General features: G+C 42.1%; 1 protein-coding gene and 1 pseudogene across 1 annotated transcript in view; both read left to right on the top strand.

Moving 5' to 3' along the window:
- Nucleotides 1–94: 94 nt before the first annotated feature.
- MECR (mitochondrial trans-2-enoyl-CoA reductase) overlaps nucleotides 95–18,271 on the top strand; it is a 51,036-nt gene continuing 32,859 nt past the window's right edge. The window contains exon 1 of the mRNA XM_006894988.1: nucleotides 95–270. Within this exon, the coding sequence (XP_006895050.1) occupies nucleotides 95–270 (176 nt within the window). The remainder of the gene's footprint in view (nucleotides 271–18,271) is intronic.
- On the top strand, nucleotides 11,048–11,543 carry LOC102844387 (annotated as a pseudogene).

The following is an 18,271-nucleotide window of genomic DNA, read 5'->3' as shown; positions in this document are numbered from 1 at the left end:
CGCCTGGGGGCGGGCGGAAGGCGGGGAACTAAGGCCTGGTCGCGGGACGATGACGTATACACGTGCGCCCGACTCTATTTAGACGGAAAAGAGCATGTGGGTCTGCACCTCACTATGCCGGATACGAGCTGTGGCCGGGCCGCGGCACTGGCTGTCGCTGGCTTCAGGGCACCGCGGACCGGCTGCCTCCTCCTACTCCGCATCTGCCGATCCCTCCCAGGTCCGGGCGCTGGTCTACGGGCATCACGGGGATCCAGCCAAGGTCGTCGAGTAAGAGGCGGCGCCGAAGTGGGGGAAAAGAGACCCGAGTTCTTGATGTGCTTTGAGATGGGTTGGGGGAAACGGGGCTAGGAAGAGAGTGACAGGTCTGAGGAGGCGGGCAGAGAAAAGCAAGACCAAAACGGACGCTCGGAAACATTTGGTAGCTCGTAAAGTCTGTGCCTCGAAATAGCTGAAAGCCTAAAAGAAACAATTTAACAGTAATAATGACTTCCGCTGATTGCATGCCATGACTCAAACAATCCCTTGTTTAAAACAGGTACTTGATTTGTTCCCATTTTGCAGGTGAGAAAAGTAAAGTCACAGCCGTAATTCGCAGTCGATATTTGAACTTATTAACTAATTTGAATTAACGGTTCTGACCTATTGTCCTGAGTCCATACCTTTTATTATTTTTCATTATTATTAATGGATGCATGAATTATAGAAGAAAGTACCATTATTTCATTTGGCCTTCACCTTTCCGTGAAGTAGGTCAAAGATCAGTTTCCGTTTTATGGGGAGCAAATGACTTTCCAACGTGATCTGACCAAGGAATTCTTGATCCCTGGCTCCTGGTTCCTGTGATATCCTTTCCTTTGTATTGTATATGTACCTTGGCTTAGTTTACTGAAAAGAGCTCTTATTTTTGGAGCTATCCAATCTGAAGTAAAATACAAGCTCAGTGTCTTAGGAGCATTTGATCTTGGGCAAATCTCTCGACCTTTCTGAGCCCTTCTGAAATATCTTGACTCTTAATCCATGAGTTTTACATATTTTTTATAGAAACTGTATATAAGTTTCAACCAGCATAATTCTTCCCATAAATAGCTTTAGCCATTCAGAAGAGTAAGTGAGGCTGGAATGGAGTTAAAGTGAAAGCGCTGGCCTCTAAATCAAAAGAATTTAGGTCAGATCTCTTCCATCGCCTAGCTGTGTGCAAACAAGTTGCTTAAATTCTCTGCACTTTAATGTCATCATTGTTAAGAGAATGGAAACAGTACAGACATTCCATACAAAGTTGATCATCTGAAATCAACTTGAGCACTACCAAAAAAAGTGTTTACATGCTTTGCTTTCCTGCTGTCCCTTGTTTACAACTCTGCTTTGAATCCCAGCAAATAGTTTGTTTTCAAAAAAATAGGGAAGCATGGATTTTTTTTTAATGGTTAAAATCTAAGCTGCATGCTTTTGCAGCTGGAAGGGATAAGCCTCAGATCGATTCAAGATCATACACTCAATCTAGCCACATGCACCATTAAAGCAATTGAAAAGAATATTACAAAGACACACTAGTCAATAAGCCCCAAATTGTAATTTGATCAGAGGTAATGAATCACCTGTCAGGAAGAAATATCCCGAGGGACTATGCTGTAATGAGCTGGTAAGGCTCTGGTGAGCACTACTCCATTTCCAGGAATGCACTTTAAATGGGCTGACAGCTTGAGCTTACAAACTTGTAAGTTATGTTTCAAAATATGTGCAAAATAGGTACTCCAAAAGTGTTGACTAAATCTGAGTTGAAAGTAAGAAATACACCCTGTATTGGTTTATTTCTTCTGTTCATTTGTAAAAGGAAGAGTGATGTGTGTGTTGAGAAGAGCATCTTAGATGTTCGGGAACCATCGAGAATGGCCTAGGAGGGTTAGGGAGACAAGATATTTGCTTGGCAACCAAGGAGAGTCCTTTCATATGAATTCTTCCATCTTGGAGCGCAAGAAATGCTGTAACAATCTGGTCTGTTGGCAGGTGCCATTTAGGAAACAAAGACTGCTTCTCTTACCTCTTTGTATGAAGCAATTCATAATTTCCAGGAAGTTCAAACTAGGACACTTACACAAAGCATCACCTTGCCTTGACATTTCAGTTGTGGAACTTTTATTAACCACATATTCCCAGGCCCCACCACTAAAGCACTTAGTAGGTCTATGATGACCCCTGAGCATCTATGTTTTTTAAAGCTGTCCAGGTGACTCCAATGCCCAGACTAGGGTTTACAACCATTGCCCGCTCTTACCAGATTATCAAGCAGGCAGGCAGGCAGGCAGAAAGAACTCTCTGCTGACCCAGATTCAGGGTATTTGACTTGCCTGCATATGGCCTGAGGCCAAAGGCTGGGGTTCTCTTTAGTCATGTCTTATAAAATTGAGGGTAACCACATTGGCACAGAAAGAATCAAGTGTCCTTTACACATCCTGGTGACTAGGTATCTGGAACAGGTTCAATCAGGTTACATTTAGAACTACTCAGTGTCCAAGCAGAGCATTCCCTAAACTAGTATGGTTTATAATATACTGTACTGTGGGTCAGAACTCAAGGAGGTTTGATGTGCAGTTGGCTAGAGTCAGGGGTCTGTAAAGCTCCTCAGAGTGAGGCCCCCAGGTATCTCCAGTTCTCAAGTCTGCATTTTCAATGTCCCTCTCTTCATTCTTTCCCATCCCCCCACCCCGCCCTGTCTTCATTCTTGTCAGCCCTCAAACATTCCAACTGGGTTTTTTTTCCTCTTCTACTAAGCTGTTTTCCCTTATTCCTTGGAATTTCTCTTACTTCCCCCACAAAAAAAAATTCTTCTAAATACTCAGGCCTTTTCACTTAAAGGATTTAACTGTTAAAAAAATCATGAGAAAATGATAGGCATAAGGAAATACAAACATTGTACAAATTTCAGACATTCTTATGCCATTGTCTAGAGTTTTAGATTCTTTTTATTAGATGATTTTGTTGTTAGGTGCTATCAGTTACAACGCTGTGAACAACAAATTAAAACTTTATCCTGTGTCATCCTCATAGTCTATCATGCCCAAGCCACTATGGTAGTCAGTGTCAGTCATCTCATTGAGGGTCTTCTCTCTTGCTGACTTTCCACCTTTCCTAGCACACTGTCTATCTCCAAGGACTGGTAAAAATATGTCCAAAGAAAGTGAGATGAGCTTACACCATCCTCTAAGCAACATTCTGGTTGCCCTTCCTTAAAGACAGGTTTGTTTTGGCAGATCATGGGATAGTCAGTACTCTTTATCAACACCTCAATTCAGAAGCATCACTTCTTCTTTATTGTTGTTGTGTACTCTGAACCAACCCATCGCTGACCCTCTGACAGGTTTTCAGAGACAATTAACATATTGCTGCACACTTTTTAAAGTGACTGCCGTGCTTAGAAACACATTTGCTGTCATTTGCGGCAATGTGTTAATAGCACGGGAGGTGATTGCTCATCCTTCTGCAGAGAAGCTGGTGGCCTTAAACCACTTGCCTTCAGAATTGCGGCACAGCTTTTTGCCACTAGGTCACCATCAAAATTTATCTGATAGTTCTTAGAATCTTTCATGACTTCCTCTTTCCTTTTGTTTCTGGAGTACCTTCTCAGGACTCTGCCATTATCAACTAATTATGCCATTGAGAATGAGATGGAGTAAACAATTTGTAAAAAGATGAATCAAAAGAGGAAGTGAGATCACAGGTCATTCGGCCGTCTCTACTTTTCATAGGAATATCTTGGGTTAAATAGAGAAATACCTTCCTCTGCCTCTTTCAGGATCCTAGAACTTTCATTCTGACCATCATGAGTTTCCCTCCTACCTGCTGCCAGCATAGATTGAGTTCCTGAAACTAAGCTGTGAAGCCCATGGTCACATCCCCGTTCTGTGTCAGGCTGTGTGGAACATGAGGGAACAGGTCATGAGTTCTCAGTTTCCTGCACAGGATTTCCTCTTTTCACTGTGGATGTTAAAGTTTTTTAAGATAGAATTACTGTGTTGTTGTTTGTTGTTATGTGCCGTCGAGTCGCCTGCGACTCATAGCGACCCTATGTACAACAGCCCTAAACCCTGCTCTATCCTGTGCCAATCTCACTGCCTCTGACACACCCATCCTGATTACCCCAGTCACTGAATCAATCCACCTCATAGAGGGTCTTCCCTTTCTGCGCTGTCCCTCCACTCTGCCCAGCATGATGTCCCTCTCCAAAGACCTGTCTCTCCTTACAACATGTCCAGAGTATGTCAGGCGAAGCCCCAGAATCCTTGCCTCCAAGGAACAGCCTGGTTTAACCCTCTCTAGGATGAATCTGTTTGTTTTCTTGGCAGTCCATGGTACATTCAGTACTCTTCTCCAGCACCACAGCTCAAAGGCGTCAATTCTTCTGTCCTCCCTAGTCATTTTCCAACTCTCTGATGCATAACAAGTGATTGTAAAAACCATGGCCTGTATCAGGCAGTGCTCTGGTGAAAACTGGGCTTTGGTAGTGGAGTTTCATTGATTTGATTAAGTCTCTATTGTGAACACGAATGAAAGGAGAAAAAGCCTAACTCGTTGGCTTAAGTCAGCATTTTTTGTTCTTGAGGACCGACCCACTGAGTGTGAGACACTGATGAAGTAAAAATGAATAAAATGTGGTATTTGCCTCAAGGAACTCACTCTCTAGTCCTGGAGATGGGCGACTATAGCCCTACCAGGGGGTTGCTGCTGCTGCTGGTGGTGGTTGTTGTTAAGTACCAAGTCCAAACTTGACTTACAGCTGACCCTCCAGTGGGTTTTCAGAGACAGTAGGTCACGCAGGAGATGGCTGTCTTTCCCTGGTAGAGCACTGGTGGATCTCAACTGCCTGCCTTTGGGCAGTGCAACTTCTTACCACTAAGCCATCAGAGTTCCCTACCAGTGTGGGTAAGTGATCTAACATATTTGGATTCCTGTAGACACAGAAAAACTCAAACTCATTGCCATCAAGTTGTAACTGGCTCATAGGTGACTCTCCAGCAGGTTTTCAGAGACAGTGAATTGGACAAAAAGAGATTACTCATCTTTTATCCCCCCCCCATCAACTCTGTAAGAAATACATTTGTTTGTTTGTTTGTTTATCATGTTGCTGGTTGTTTGGTTTTTTAAAAAAAGAAAAGCAAAACAATTGGTGCTTATGAAAATATCTGTGGAGGGGAAATCTGGTTAGCAAAAAATGTAGAACATGTACATTCTTTACATAACCCCTCATTACTTTCTCTGAAGACAAAGTGTCTTACATTGAATACCAAGGCAGTCACTGGGCTGTGTGTGAGGAAATGACATGTAAAATTGTTACAAGCAGAAGGATCAGAAACGTGTGTGGAGACCTAAATACATAAGAAAACATGGTGTATCTGGTTGATACTTAGAACACATGCCATACTCAGTATATAACCCTGTGAGGGGTGAATGTCCTGTAAATTAGGCTCAGGGGTGACTTGCCCAATGTCACAGGATTCAAACTCAAGTTGGCTTACACTTCTTGTAGCTTTATAGACATAACCTTGCCCCTGGACTTCACCACTAGACTGTGGTGTTTGAAGCCAAGCACATCTACCCTAGTTTCTTCACCCTTGCCTCTGAGCATGAAACTTGGCAGATACACCTCCCCAGAATTGCACAAAAGACAAGACTTTTCTCCGTGTCTCTTGCTCCTGGGAGGAACGTTCACCCAGTACAACCCTAAGTTGTTAGTGTAGTCTGGCCTCCTAGCAGCTACTGCAGTTCTCTGGTAGGATTCCCGACTTTTCCCACATTGATGAGTAGAAGAACCTGTCTTTAGAGGAGTAAATATGACACGAGGTTAGATTGTGGCTCAAGATGTTTCATTTGAGATCCTTTTCCCATTCATAAGCATAATGATTGGGTGTTCATGCTTTTGTATGACATGTGCTGCCCTGTAAACCTTGTTACGACATGAGCACATTACCTGTCTTGATGTGAAAAAGGGGGGGGGGGGGAAGATGTTTCATTTGGGGCCCTCTGCAGGAATGACCTGGGTTCCAGTCCTAACTCTGCCACTAATTAGAAGAAATCACTCCAGTCTCCATATTTTGGACTGTTGCTGTTGTTAAGGGCCATCAAGTTGCCTGCAACTCATACCAACCCTGTGTATATTATCTCTGAACCCTGCCCTATCCTGAGCCAATCTAATCATCTGCGACAGTCCTAATCTAATTTCTCCAGTCACTGAGTCAATTCATCTCATCCTGGGTCTTCCTCTCCTGCACCATCCCTCCACCTTTCTAAGCACAATGTCCTTATCCAAGGACTGTTCCCTCCTGGCCATGTGACCAAAGTACCTGAGACAAAACTTAAATATCCTTGTCCCCAGAGATCAATTTGGTTTCACCCTCCAGGACAAACCTGTTTGTTCTTTTGGAGTAGTCTTTGATAAAAATAAGAGTTGACAAGGTCCGCAGTGATAAATATGGGTAGGCATACTGTCACCCACCTTTAGTGCCAATGATAGATAACCCCCCATTTCTGTGTACTTCAAAACCTACAGACCTTTATATCCCCTCCCTCCCAAAAACACTCTTAGCTGCTGAAAGTAGATGAGGGCTCTGCTTCAATCCCTTGACCAGTTATCCCGGTTCCATCAGTTTTATGAAATCAAAGCAGGCATTGTCCTGTGTGTTCACCAGCGGTTGCTCCAGCAGCTTCCAGGAAGCAACAATATTGTTAGAAATGCAGGTTGTAAAGGCAAGATTTTGCCAAGACCTCCTTTACCCCTATTGCTTACACAATCAGCAGCCTCCAGCCATGCAGGGACTACATGGCATCTTGTTCAAGCCTAAGACAAAGACAGCTGATCGCAGTGTTTGCTCCCTGCTGTGGTTCAGTCTTGCTTGCTGGACTCACAAGTAGAGTTAGGACTCTGCAACCTAAGCAACAGAAATTGCCGCTCCCTTCCAGCAGAGTTTTCCAAATGTCAGTGGATATACAATAATATTATGGGGCTTGTGAGCTTTCTGGAAACTTCAGCTAAAGAAAGGTTGGAAGGTTTCTTTGCCAGCCCCAGGTGGAGACTTCCAGAAGTTGGCTTAAATCTCTGCTTTTTCCTCAGTTCAAAGCCATTATGCTAAAGAGCAAAAGGGATGGGTTCTGAATAGGCAGGCAGGTATTACTTCAAAGAATGAGTACCGTAGGAGGCACAAGGAGGGGTTAGGTATGCCTGGCACACCAACTGCACATATAAGCTTCGCTTAGGAAATAGAACCCTCTCTGCAAGCCCTGAGGTCCCTGAAAAACAATTGAAGCCCCCAGCATCCTGGGCTGGAAGGTGAGCTGTTACAGGCCAAGAGTTCGGGTACTTTATTCCCTCACAATTTCCCAGTTGTGCACTGCTTCTTAATTATTAATTAAGTCCTAAAACTATGTACCCAACTCAATAGACATTTCACCAAACACAGATGGTAGCTTGTTGTTGACCATGGGAACTATGGACAGACAGGGAAGAGGCATGTAAGGTGTCAGTTTTCTTCACCCAGAGTCCCATCATGGGACACATTCTAGACCCTGTACAGAGCAGATGAGAAAGCTTCTGTATGTAACTAGTGTAACGTTCTTCCTACCTGCTGCTCTTGTTCCAATGATACTGACCTGTTTGAGGTAACTGAGTAGAAGATGCAAGATAAGTACAAATGGCTGCTAATTAAATGCAGAATGCAGGAAAGATATCACAGCAGAGTTGGCGGATGCCCACCTTACATGATGAATATAACCGAGCCAGTCTCCAGGGTACTGGCCTCTTTCCTTCCCCCTTTCAAAAGGCTCTTTCTTCTGCCTGCTTTTGTCTCTCTTGTACTTCACACAGCATCACAGGTGTACAGCCTCAGCCTCAAAGGAGCCTTTGTGACCTTATCTGGTCTGGGATCTGTGGTCTGAAGTCGGTGGCATCCCACTGGGTTGCCTGGCGCCATTGCCCTCACCAGAGAAGTCAAGAATGGTGCTGGGGAGCCGACTTGAGATCTGCCTGGACAGTGTTTGGGTGCCTCCTTTGCACTCCACAACACAACCACCTGTTCCTTTCGTGGATTTAAAAGGAAGAAGAAGAAGTGGGGGGGGTGGGGGGGAGAGGAACAGTGAAGAAATTGCTAACATTACTCCTGAGGTCCGACTCCTGGAATTGAGACTTGGCCTCCAGTTTCCTTCCTGTCTTGGCAGAATGGTATCCTTGACAACGCTGTTAGAACTGTCTGCAGAAAGAGCGGTGTCTGTGATATTGATGGCATTCCTTGGAGCAGGCTGGGGCCAGTCTCCCTGGTGAAAAGCAGCTGGACTAACACTCCTCCTCACAGGCATGCTGTATGGATGGGTTAAGCCTGCCCCCTGCCACCACCCACCTGTGTTTGCAGCTTTGGTTTTCCTCTGGCCCCTGCCCCAGTCTCTTTCTCTCCCACTGTGTGAATCTCAACTTGCCCCAAGCAACTAGGCTTCCCTGGAGACAATGCAGGAAACTGGGAGGGGTTTCTATACCAGTGGTGTTTGGAGGAGTGCTGTTCCTGCAGGTTGTTATTCAATGGCTGTGAAAATAGTGATTCCAGCCCAAGAAACTTTAGGGAAGGTCACACAAAACCTAACAAAGTTTAACTTCTCAGTCTTTAAATTTCTAATGTGCAATCTGACTTTTATAAAGGGATTTAAGTGGGCAGCATTTCTTAAATGTATTAAACCCCCAGGAAATAACTCATAATATCTCCCAAAACTAGAATCCCACAGTCTAGCAAATGCTTGCATAGGTTTTAATAGCATGAACTTAAGATCTTTAGTTTAGATCTTACCCCCAAGTTTCACTTTGGGCAAGTTAAGTCTTCGTTTCCTCATCTGTAAGTTAGCAGTGAAAATACCGTCCAGTTGGTAAACGGCAGATATGTAAATGCTAAGCACAATACCTAGAGCACAGTGAGCCTTCACTATCAGTGTTGTCTTTTACTATTAAGACATACCACCCAGGATAAGTTAATTCATTATCTTAGACTGAAAACTGTGCCTCTCTGGTGGTTCAAACCCACCAGTGGCTCCACTAGAGAAAAATGAGCAATCTCCTTTCATGTGATGTATAGCCTCAGAAACCCAGTGGGGGCTCTCGGCTGGATGCTGCTGTGTCAGCACGCGGGAGCCTGGGTTCGAACTCGAAATAAACTTTGTTAATTCGGAAAAAAAAAAAAAAGAAACCCAGTGGGGATGTCAGCTACGATTCTGATTCCTTGGCAGTGAATTGAGTTGAGGCTGTCTTCAAAGAACCAACTCAAAGCTCTGTTCTGTACCTACACTGCTAGCCACCTGCTTAGACTTCAAGTATATCACCACCTTCTCTACCGCAAGACTGTTCTTCCTTCCTCCTTGTCATTGCCCAAACCAGAAACGTGGAGCTCTGGAAGACTCACTCCATCCCCCAGAGTTGGTTACCAAATAACATCAGTGTGACTTCTTATTTAAGAATTTCCATGTAGTTGAATCTTTACAGCTCTAATTCAGATCACACCCCTTGTCTGCCCTACTGTCAGGTCAGGTGACTTACCATTCTTTCTCACAGGAATACTTTACTCCTTGCTTGGCCACTGTAATAAACTCTTGTTTATCCTTCAAGCCACAGCTAACGTGTTTCTTCTCCCAAAGACTGTATTCTCCTTCCAACTCTCACTGTACTTTAACACCAGGAACCTGCTTCAGTTAGTGTGCTTCATCCAGCATCTTCTGAGAGGGTTTCCATGCAGTCAAGTTGAATTTCTTTTTCCCCCACCCCATTATTTAAAACCCTTGACACAGCACTTGTGCTAAGTAGGACAGACTCAGTATTTGTTGAATTAAATTCACTTGACTTTTCCAAACAATTACTGTCTTCTCTTATTTATTCTTTTCTGAGGTACAAATATCTAATTGTTTCAAGAATGCCTTTGTTATTCCTACCAATGATAACAGGTGTCATTTTTTTCAACATCTATTGTGTGGCTATTGTAAGCTGGATTTTCATGTTACCCCCCTATTACAGATAGGTATTCTGAGGCTTTAATATATAGTTAATTATCACAGTGGGATTCAAACCTGGGACTGCCTGTTTGACTTCAAACTCATGTTCTTTTTAATATACAATCTTCCATCTACAAACAGACCTATTTATAGATATTCTCTTCTTGACCACAGATATCTAGGTAAGAAGTATAATCTTATTGTAAGTTTGACATATACTTTTCAGTAGAAAAATAACCATGGGTCATTGCTAAATTACGTTCTCATAAGAATAATGTCCATCTTTATTTGTGTTCACCTTGTAGGGAGGATTTTTTTCCTAACTAGCCCAGAACCAGAGACAACTAGTACGAGCTTGAATAGCTGAGTTACATTGGTTGGTTTGAGCTCCTTCTCCTGATTCCTGTCAGAATTGTAACTCTAGTTCAAATTTGTTTTTTAGTTTTCTTTCAGCTTAAGAAATACTGAAGGATTGCAGTGCTGAAGGCTTCCATGGTCAAAATATTGAATGATGTGAGAAAAGTTAAAAGAAGATAGAATACACAATGACTGTACCAAACAGAATTGGTCAACACTGATTCATTTCAGGAATCATGAACTAGAACATGATCAAGAACTAATGGTAAGGAAGGAAGGAGTTCAAATGACACTGAAAGCACTGGTAAAAACAAGACTCCAGGAATGGATGAAATATCAATTAAGTTATTTCAACAAATAGTTGCAGCCCTGGGCATGCATGCCCACTAGTCTATCTATACCAAAAATCTTAGAAGAATGTTACCTGATCATTAGGGATCAGAGAAATTCCTATTTGTTCCCATTCCCGATAAAGAGTGATCCAACAGAGTTAAGAAATTATCAGACAATATTACTGATTAATATCATGTGCAAATAAAACCTTGCTAAAGATAATTTTAAAATAGCTGGAACTGCCAGAAATTCAAGCTAGATTCAAAAAAGGCTGTGGCATGAGGGATATCATTGCTGGTGTTAGATGGATTTTAAAGACTAAGGTTTGCTCTTCCTGTTCTCCATCATGGTGCAGGATCAAGGCAAAAAAGCGAACCCCGTGTGGGAGCTGCTCATCTGAAGCTCTGCCTCAACATCTCTCTAGGCAAGCGTGGAGACAGGCAGCGAAGTTGCTGGAGCAGCTCACAGGCCAGACTTACGTGTTCTCCAAAGCTAGATATACACCATCAGATCCTTTGGCGTTAGGAGAAATGGAAAAAATTGCTGTTAACTACACAGTCCTAGGGGACAAGGCAGAGGAAATCTTGGAGACAGGTCTAAAGGTGAGGGATATGAGTTAAGGAAAAAAAAAACCACAAAACTTCTCAGATACTGGAAACTTTGGTTTTGAGATCCAGGAGAACAATGATCTGGGGATCAACTATGACCCCAGCATTGGTATCTACGGCCTAGACTTCTGTGTGGTGCTGGGTAGGCAAGGTTTCAGCATCGCAGACAAGAAGTGCAGGACAGGCTGCACTGGGACCAAACACAGACTCGGAAAAGAGGAGGCCATGATGTAGGGAATCATCCTTCTTGGCAAATATATTTCCGTTTCTATCCGAAAGACCAATAAAATGTTTTCATGAAGCATAAAAAAAACCTAAAATTTATCTGATCCTAGCCATGGTCTTTCATTCGCTTCCTGAAAAGTAGGTAATGAATAAACAAGACCAAAGAACAGTCGATGCCTTTTCATTGTAGTGGCAAAAGGTATTGAATAGGACTGCCAAAAGTACAAACAAATCTTTCTCAGAGAAGGTGCAATCAGGGTGCTTCTTAGAATCAAGGATGGTGAAACTTCCATCTCCCATACTTTGGGCCTATTATCAAGAAGGGCAATCCTTAGACAAAAGACATTATGCTGGGAAAGGTCAATGAAAGAGAACAACAGTCAAAGAGGTGGCTTGGCACAGTGACTGTAACAATGGGCTCAAACGTGTTGGAAATTGTGAGATTGGTGCTGGTAGAGCAAGGTTCTGATCTGTTGTTCTTAAGGTCACTATGAATTGTAGTCAATTCTACATTACCTAACAACAATGACAATGCCTACTTCCCTAAAATGACTGGAAGTTTCATGCCACATTTTCTCTCCAGACATAAAAATTAATGTCTTTAGAGAGCATTAATGAGCACTGTTTTGGTCTCTGGCACTATGAACAACAGATCAGAAGTATGCCTTACCCTGGGCCATCCCACTGTGTCTGCCCTGCTTAAGCCATTGTTGCATTCACTGTGCCAACCCATCTCTTCAAGGTGCTTTCCTGTCTTTTGCTTACCCGCTACCTTTCCCAGCTCGCATGCATATTACTGGGATTCTGAGCTCTAAAGCACACCTGGCCCAAAAATGTTGGAAGAGAGATTGTGAGCCTATGCTTTGTTATAATCATTTGCAGGAGGCAGGAAGGGACAGAGAGAAAAGACTGAACTGAAAGCAATATAACCTAAGATGTTCTTAGACAATACAGTAGCCCTTTCTGCCAGTGTAATGAGAGCTCTGAAAAATGGATCAAGGCCTTTTTTTCCTTCCAGGGTCAGGAAGATGATAAAAAGACATCTTAGAGGAAGTAAAATTTGAGCTGAGTCTTGAAGGGTGAGTTGAATTGCTCAGAGGAATTTTGGTGAGGAATGCAAGATATTCCCCTTCCCTCTATGAGCTCACAGTCTAAAAGGGGGTGACACAGCCATACTAACGAGAAGATAGGAATGTGGATGAATCTTAAAAACATCCTAGGTGAAATAAAGTCAGTCACCAAAGGATAAATGCTGTATGGTCCCACTTATGTGTGATAGCTAGAATAGGCAGCTGCTCAGAGACCCAAGATTGTTGGTTGTTTCCAGGACTGGGGGAAAGGGAAGCATTACTGTAGGGGTTCCTGAGCTGTTAATGGTAATAGAAAAATGGGGAAATGGATATGGTGATGGTTGCACAGCGTGGTGAATGTAATGTCACTGAATTGTGCATGCACAACATTTTTGTTGAAATAGCAAATGTTTGTAGCTATATTTGGAGCCCTTGAGTTTTCCAAGTTGTTGACATGCTGGGTTGCTAACTGAAAAGTCTGGCCATTCCTCACTGAGTCCTTCCAGAGATGCCTCAGAAGAAAGGCCCAGTGGTTTACTTTGAAAAAAATCAGCCATTGTATTCTTCATACCTTAAAAAAATCAGCCATTGACAACCCTAGAGTTATTCTGTTCTGTTCTGACATACATGGAGTCTCCTTGAGTAGGAATCAACTAGGTTTTTTAATAAATATTTTTGCTACCATAATAAAGAAAAACTGATTAGGTGGTAAATAAATAAGCACTGAGCTTGGAGTCTAGAATACTAGACCTGAAAGTCTATCTAAATTTGTATCTGCAATTCCAAAATTCATAACGTTTAAACACTTGACAGTTTTTTGTAGCTTATTTGGAGGTAAATCTGATGGCACATGATGTTTTTCTTTGGTCTTTGTGCATCCCAGTTAATGTGATTTCATCCATTTTGTTGCAAACACATCAGTTTATCTGATTACAAAGTGCTTCCCCAGCCCCTATTTTATTCTTCTTGTTGTTAGATGCCGTGAAGTCAACTACAACTCATAGTGACCCAATGAACAAGAGATTGGAACTTTCCCTGTCCTGTGCCATCATCCCCATCTCCACCAGGCGCAAGCCATTATTGCAGTCACTGTGTCGGTCCATTTCCTTTAGGGTCTTTCTCTCTTTCATTGACCCTCTACCTTTCCCAGCTGTTGTATAAATAAGTATGATTTTGTGCTCTGAAGCACACTTGGCCCCAAAAGTTTTGTAAAAGAGATTGTGAACCTATGCTTTATCATGATCAGTTTGGGAGTGGAGGTGGGAAGGGAACTGTGAAAAGACTCTAAGTGAAAGATTGATGCCTTTGAGGTGTGATGCTGAAGAAGAGTATTGAACATACCGTGGTCTGCCAAGAGAACAAAGAGGTTTATCCTGGAGAGGGTGAAATGAAGCTCCTCCTTGGATGCAAGGAGTTAGAAACTCCATATCATATACTTTGGGCCTATTGCCAGGAGAGGAAGATCTAGGATAAGATGGATTCACACAGTAACTGGGGTATTGGGAGTAGGTGTGTCAGAGACAATGAGATTAGCTCAGGATAGAGCAGAGTTCAGAGCTGCTTTTTTTTTTTTAGTAATTTTAATGAAAGTTTACAGGCTTAGGGTATCCATTCATTCATTGTTGGACTTTTCTCTCTGCTCACCCCCTCCCCACAATTTGCTCTTCTCTTTGAAAGGTAAAAGAAGTTTTCATTGTTAAACAATTCCTCCCCCCCAAGTCCACTCTACTGTGCAGCCATCATTCTGGACTCTTGTCATGACAATAATACCGAATCATATATTCCATTTAAACAGTTTTCTCCCTCATCTGTTTCAATGCAGTAGACATTATTTATCCCCTCTTTCTCAGTCTTCCCTCAACCCCAATGCCAGTCCCGTTTTACAACAATGGCCCAATGCAATATTTGTCCTTTTGTGACTGAGATATTTCACTCAGCATAATGTTCTCCAGGGTCACCCACTTTGAATAATATTTCATGAGTTCCTTATTTTTCAATGCAGCATAGTATTCCATTGAGTGAATATACCAGAGCTTCTCTATCCATTTGTTTGTTGATGGGCACTTGGGTTATTTCCAACTCTTTGCTATTGTGAACAAAGCTGCAATAAACATGGGTGTGCATAGATCAGAGCTTTTGTAAATAGAGTTGCTATGAGGCACAGGCAACTTGATAGCACATGAAAAGAAACTAAAAAGAAATAAACATATGTTAAGATTGTCTTAAATAATACACTAGGCCCTTCTGACTGCAGACATTCTGTGTATTCCCTCCATCTTCTTTTGATGCTTTCTTAATCAGTATATTGTCCATAGCATCTTTGAATATTGTAACACAAGGCTTAAATTTGTTTTTCAGTTCTCAGCTTGATAAATGCAGAGTGAGTTCCTCCCTTTTTATTCTCCAATTCCGTTATATAATTACATTCCATTGTAATACTTTTTGTCCTCCCATGCTGCCCTGTAAAATCTTCTGCTTGGATCTTTTACTTTGACATATTTTCCTTTTGTTTTGACTTCTCAACACTCCAATGCAATCTTTTAGAATCTCTTCTGACATCCATTTCAAATTTTTCTTTCTCCTCTGTTTTTGTGATGATCTTTTACTTTTTTCATGGATAATATCTTTAATATCATCCCACAGCTCATCTAGTCTTCGATCTCAATGTCAAGAAAACAATGATTCTCACCTCTGGACCAAAGGGCAGCACCACGATGGATAGAGAGGAGATTGAAATGGTCAACAGCTTCATCTTGCTTGGATCTACAATTAACACCCTTGCTACCAACACTTAGCAAATAAGGAGACACGTTGCGTCTGATTCAGGCCATAGTCTTTCCAGTTACTTACTATACATCTGAGAGTTGGACAATAAAATAAGGATGACAGGAAAAGAATTGACACTTTTGAGCTATAGTGTTGGAGAAGAGTACTGAACATCCCGTGGACAGCCAACAGAACAAACAGATGTGTCTTGGAGAGGGTGCAGCCGGAGTGCTCTTTGGAGGCAAGAATGATGAGGCTTTACTTCACATACTTGGGGCATGCTGTTAGAAGGTGTTATTCCTCGGAGAAGGACATGATGATGAGAAGTGTGGAGGGTTAGTGAAGTAGAGGAAGATCCTCAACCAGGTGGATTGACATCATGACTGCTGCAATGGGCTCTTGTGTGTCTGGAAGTGTGAGGATGGCACAGGATAGAATAGGGATCTTTTGTTCATAGGGTTGCTATGAGTCATACTTGATGGCACCTAACAACAACTTCTCACTACTGTTACCAAGGGTATTGATTGTTAATCCAGGCTAGATGAAATTATCAACAACTTCAATCCTTTCGCTATTATGATGTGGTGAGGACTTTGGTTTTCTTGATGTAGAGGTGTAATCCATATTGAAGGCTGCAGTCCTTAAACTTCTGCAGGTAACATTTCAAGTCTTCCTCACTTTCAGCAAGTATTATCTATATTATCTATGTGTTTAATCTTCCTCTGATCTTGATGTTGCATTCCTCTTCATAGAGTCCAACTTCAGGGATTATTTGCTCCGCATACAAAATAAGTGTGGAGAGAGGATACTTCCTTCCCACACAATTTCCTGATTTTAATATATGCAGTGTTCCCTTGCTCAGTTCAAACAACAGCATTTTTGTCTCTATATAGATTTCCTATGAGAACAATTAAGTGTTCTGAGATACCCGTTTTTCTCAGTGTTAGCCATAATTTTTTATAATCCACACAGTCTTTGCATGATCAATAAAACACAAACATTCTTCTGGTATTCTCTTCTTTCAGCTAGGATTTGTCTGATATCAGCAGTCAGTATCCCTACTGCTATGGCCTCTTCTGAATCCAGCTTAAACTTCTGACAGTTCTCTGTCAGTGTACCGTTGTAGCCATTTTGGGATGCTCTTCAGCAGTATTTTGCTTGCATATGTGTAAAAATAGCAGGGACCATGTGGGGATGACTATGTCTGACGTTTACCAACTTCACAAATGGGAGCTGTCCACATCAACAGCATCAATAACAAACCAATTCCCATTACTGCTTTGCTGGGTCCAAAATCCAATGCTATAGTTCACAGACCACACAGAACCATGTTAGGGAAGTCAGAAGGCTATAATCCACAGAACCAAGTTAGGGAAGTCAGAAGGCTATAATCCATGTTAGTAGCAGAATAGAATCAGGACAGCTTCCCAAATGTGCTCTCAGGGATCTCAGCCTTGAGCCTCACAGCGTTAGGCCAGTGTTACAAAGTTCTCAGTCCTGCCAATATTGGCTCCCCACCCCTCAGTCTTAGCCTGTGTTGCAAAGGTCTCAGTGCTATACATTATGGCCACCCCACACCCAGTTGTCCAGCAAACTTAGGCAAAGGCTCTTAGGTCCATTTCCAATGGTGTAGCAGTCCCAAGGGCCCAGCTCACATCAGAACATGGTGCTGCTGTCTCAAAGGGCATCCTACGTTCTTTTACTTTTTTTTCTGGGGTGGGAGTAGTCGATAATGCCCCTTATAGATTGTTGAGACTGACCAATCCCCTTGTGGATACGCTAACATGCTCTATTCACATAGTCGCACCTACCCACATGGTTAGATCAGATTCAGATGTCTAGGAAAGTCATATTGATATATCCGTAATGTGGGGTTTTCTCCCCGTGTCTTTTTTTTTTTCATTGTTGTGTGCTGTTGAGTCAGATCTGACTGGCACAGGAGGAGACTGCCCATCCTTCTCCAGCAGAGAATCTGGTGGATTTAAACCTTGCACCTTGGGGATTGCGGTGCAGCTTCTTACCACTAGGCCACCAGAGCTCACTTCATAATGTGATATTAATGATATTGTTTCATAACTTCCACATTCTGTTGGATCTCCTTTCTAGGGAATGGGAGCAAATATGTTTCTCTTCCAGTCAGGCAGCTGTCCTCCAAATTTCCTGGCATAGACTGGTGAGCACACCAGGGTTGCATCTGTTAGTTGAAACATGTCAGTTGGTATTCCATAAATTCCTAGGACTTTTTTTTTTTATAATGCCTTCAGTGCAACTTGAACTTCATCCTTCGTTATCATTGACTCTTGTTCATATGGCACTTTATGAAATTTTTCCGTGTCAACTACTTCTTTTGGTATAGCAAATTCTGTGTATTCTTTCCATCTTTTGATGCTTGATCCTCTCTTGATCCTGGATCGTTCAAGGTTGTGCCCATAGCATCTCAGTATTGTGACTCAAAACTTGAATTTATTTTCCGTTCTTTCGGCTTGAGAAATACTTAGCGAGTTCTTTCCTTTTTATTTTCTGCCTCCAGTTCACTGTACATTTCGTTATAATATTTTGCTTTATCTTCATGGGCTGCCCTCTGAAATCTTCTGTTCAGATCTTTTTACTTAGGTGAAAGAAGTTGTTTGTTTGTAAAAAAAAAAGGACCTTTTGTTTTGGCTTCTCAACACTAATGCAATTTTCGGAGTCTCTCCTGACATCTGTTTTGTTTTTTTCTTTCTCCTCCATTGTAATAAATTTATATTTTCTTCATGGATGGTCTTCTTCATTTTCCCACAGTTCATCTTGTCTTCAGTGCCTTAAGCCTGTTCTTAAATTAATTGGGATAGACTCAAGGTCATATTTTTTTCCTCTTGTTTTTTTTAACTCTTCTTTTTTAAAATTAATATTTTTATCATT

The sequence above is a fragment of the Elephantulus edwardii genome, unplaced genomic scaffold, assembly GCF_000299155.1.
Source record: "Elephantulus edwardii isolate Elephantulus edwardi_28Jun2011 unplaced genomic scaffold, EleEdw1.0 scaffold00152, whole genome shotgun sequence".
NCBI lineage: Eukaryota > Metazoa > Chordata > Mammalia > Macroscelidea > Macroscelididae > Elephantulus > Elephantulus edwardii.
The sequence above is the reverse complement of the archived record's forward strand: the minus strand, read 5'-3'. Positions and strand labels throughout refer to the sequence as shown.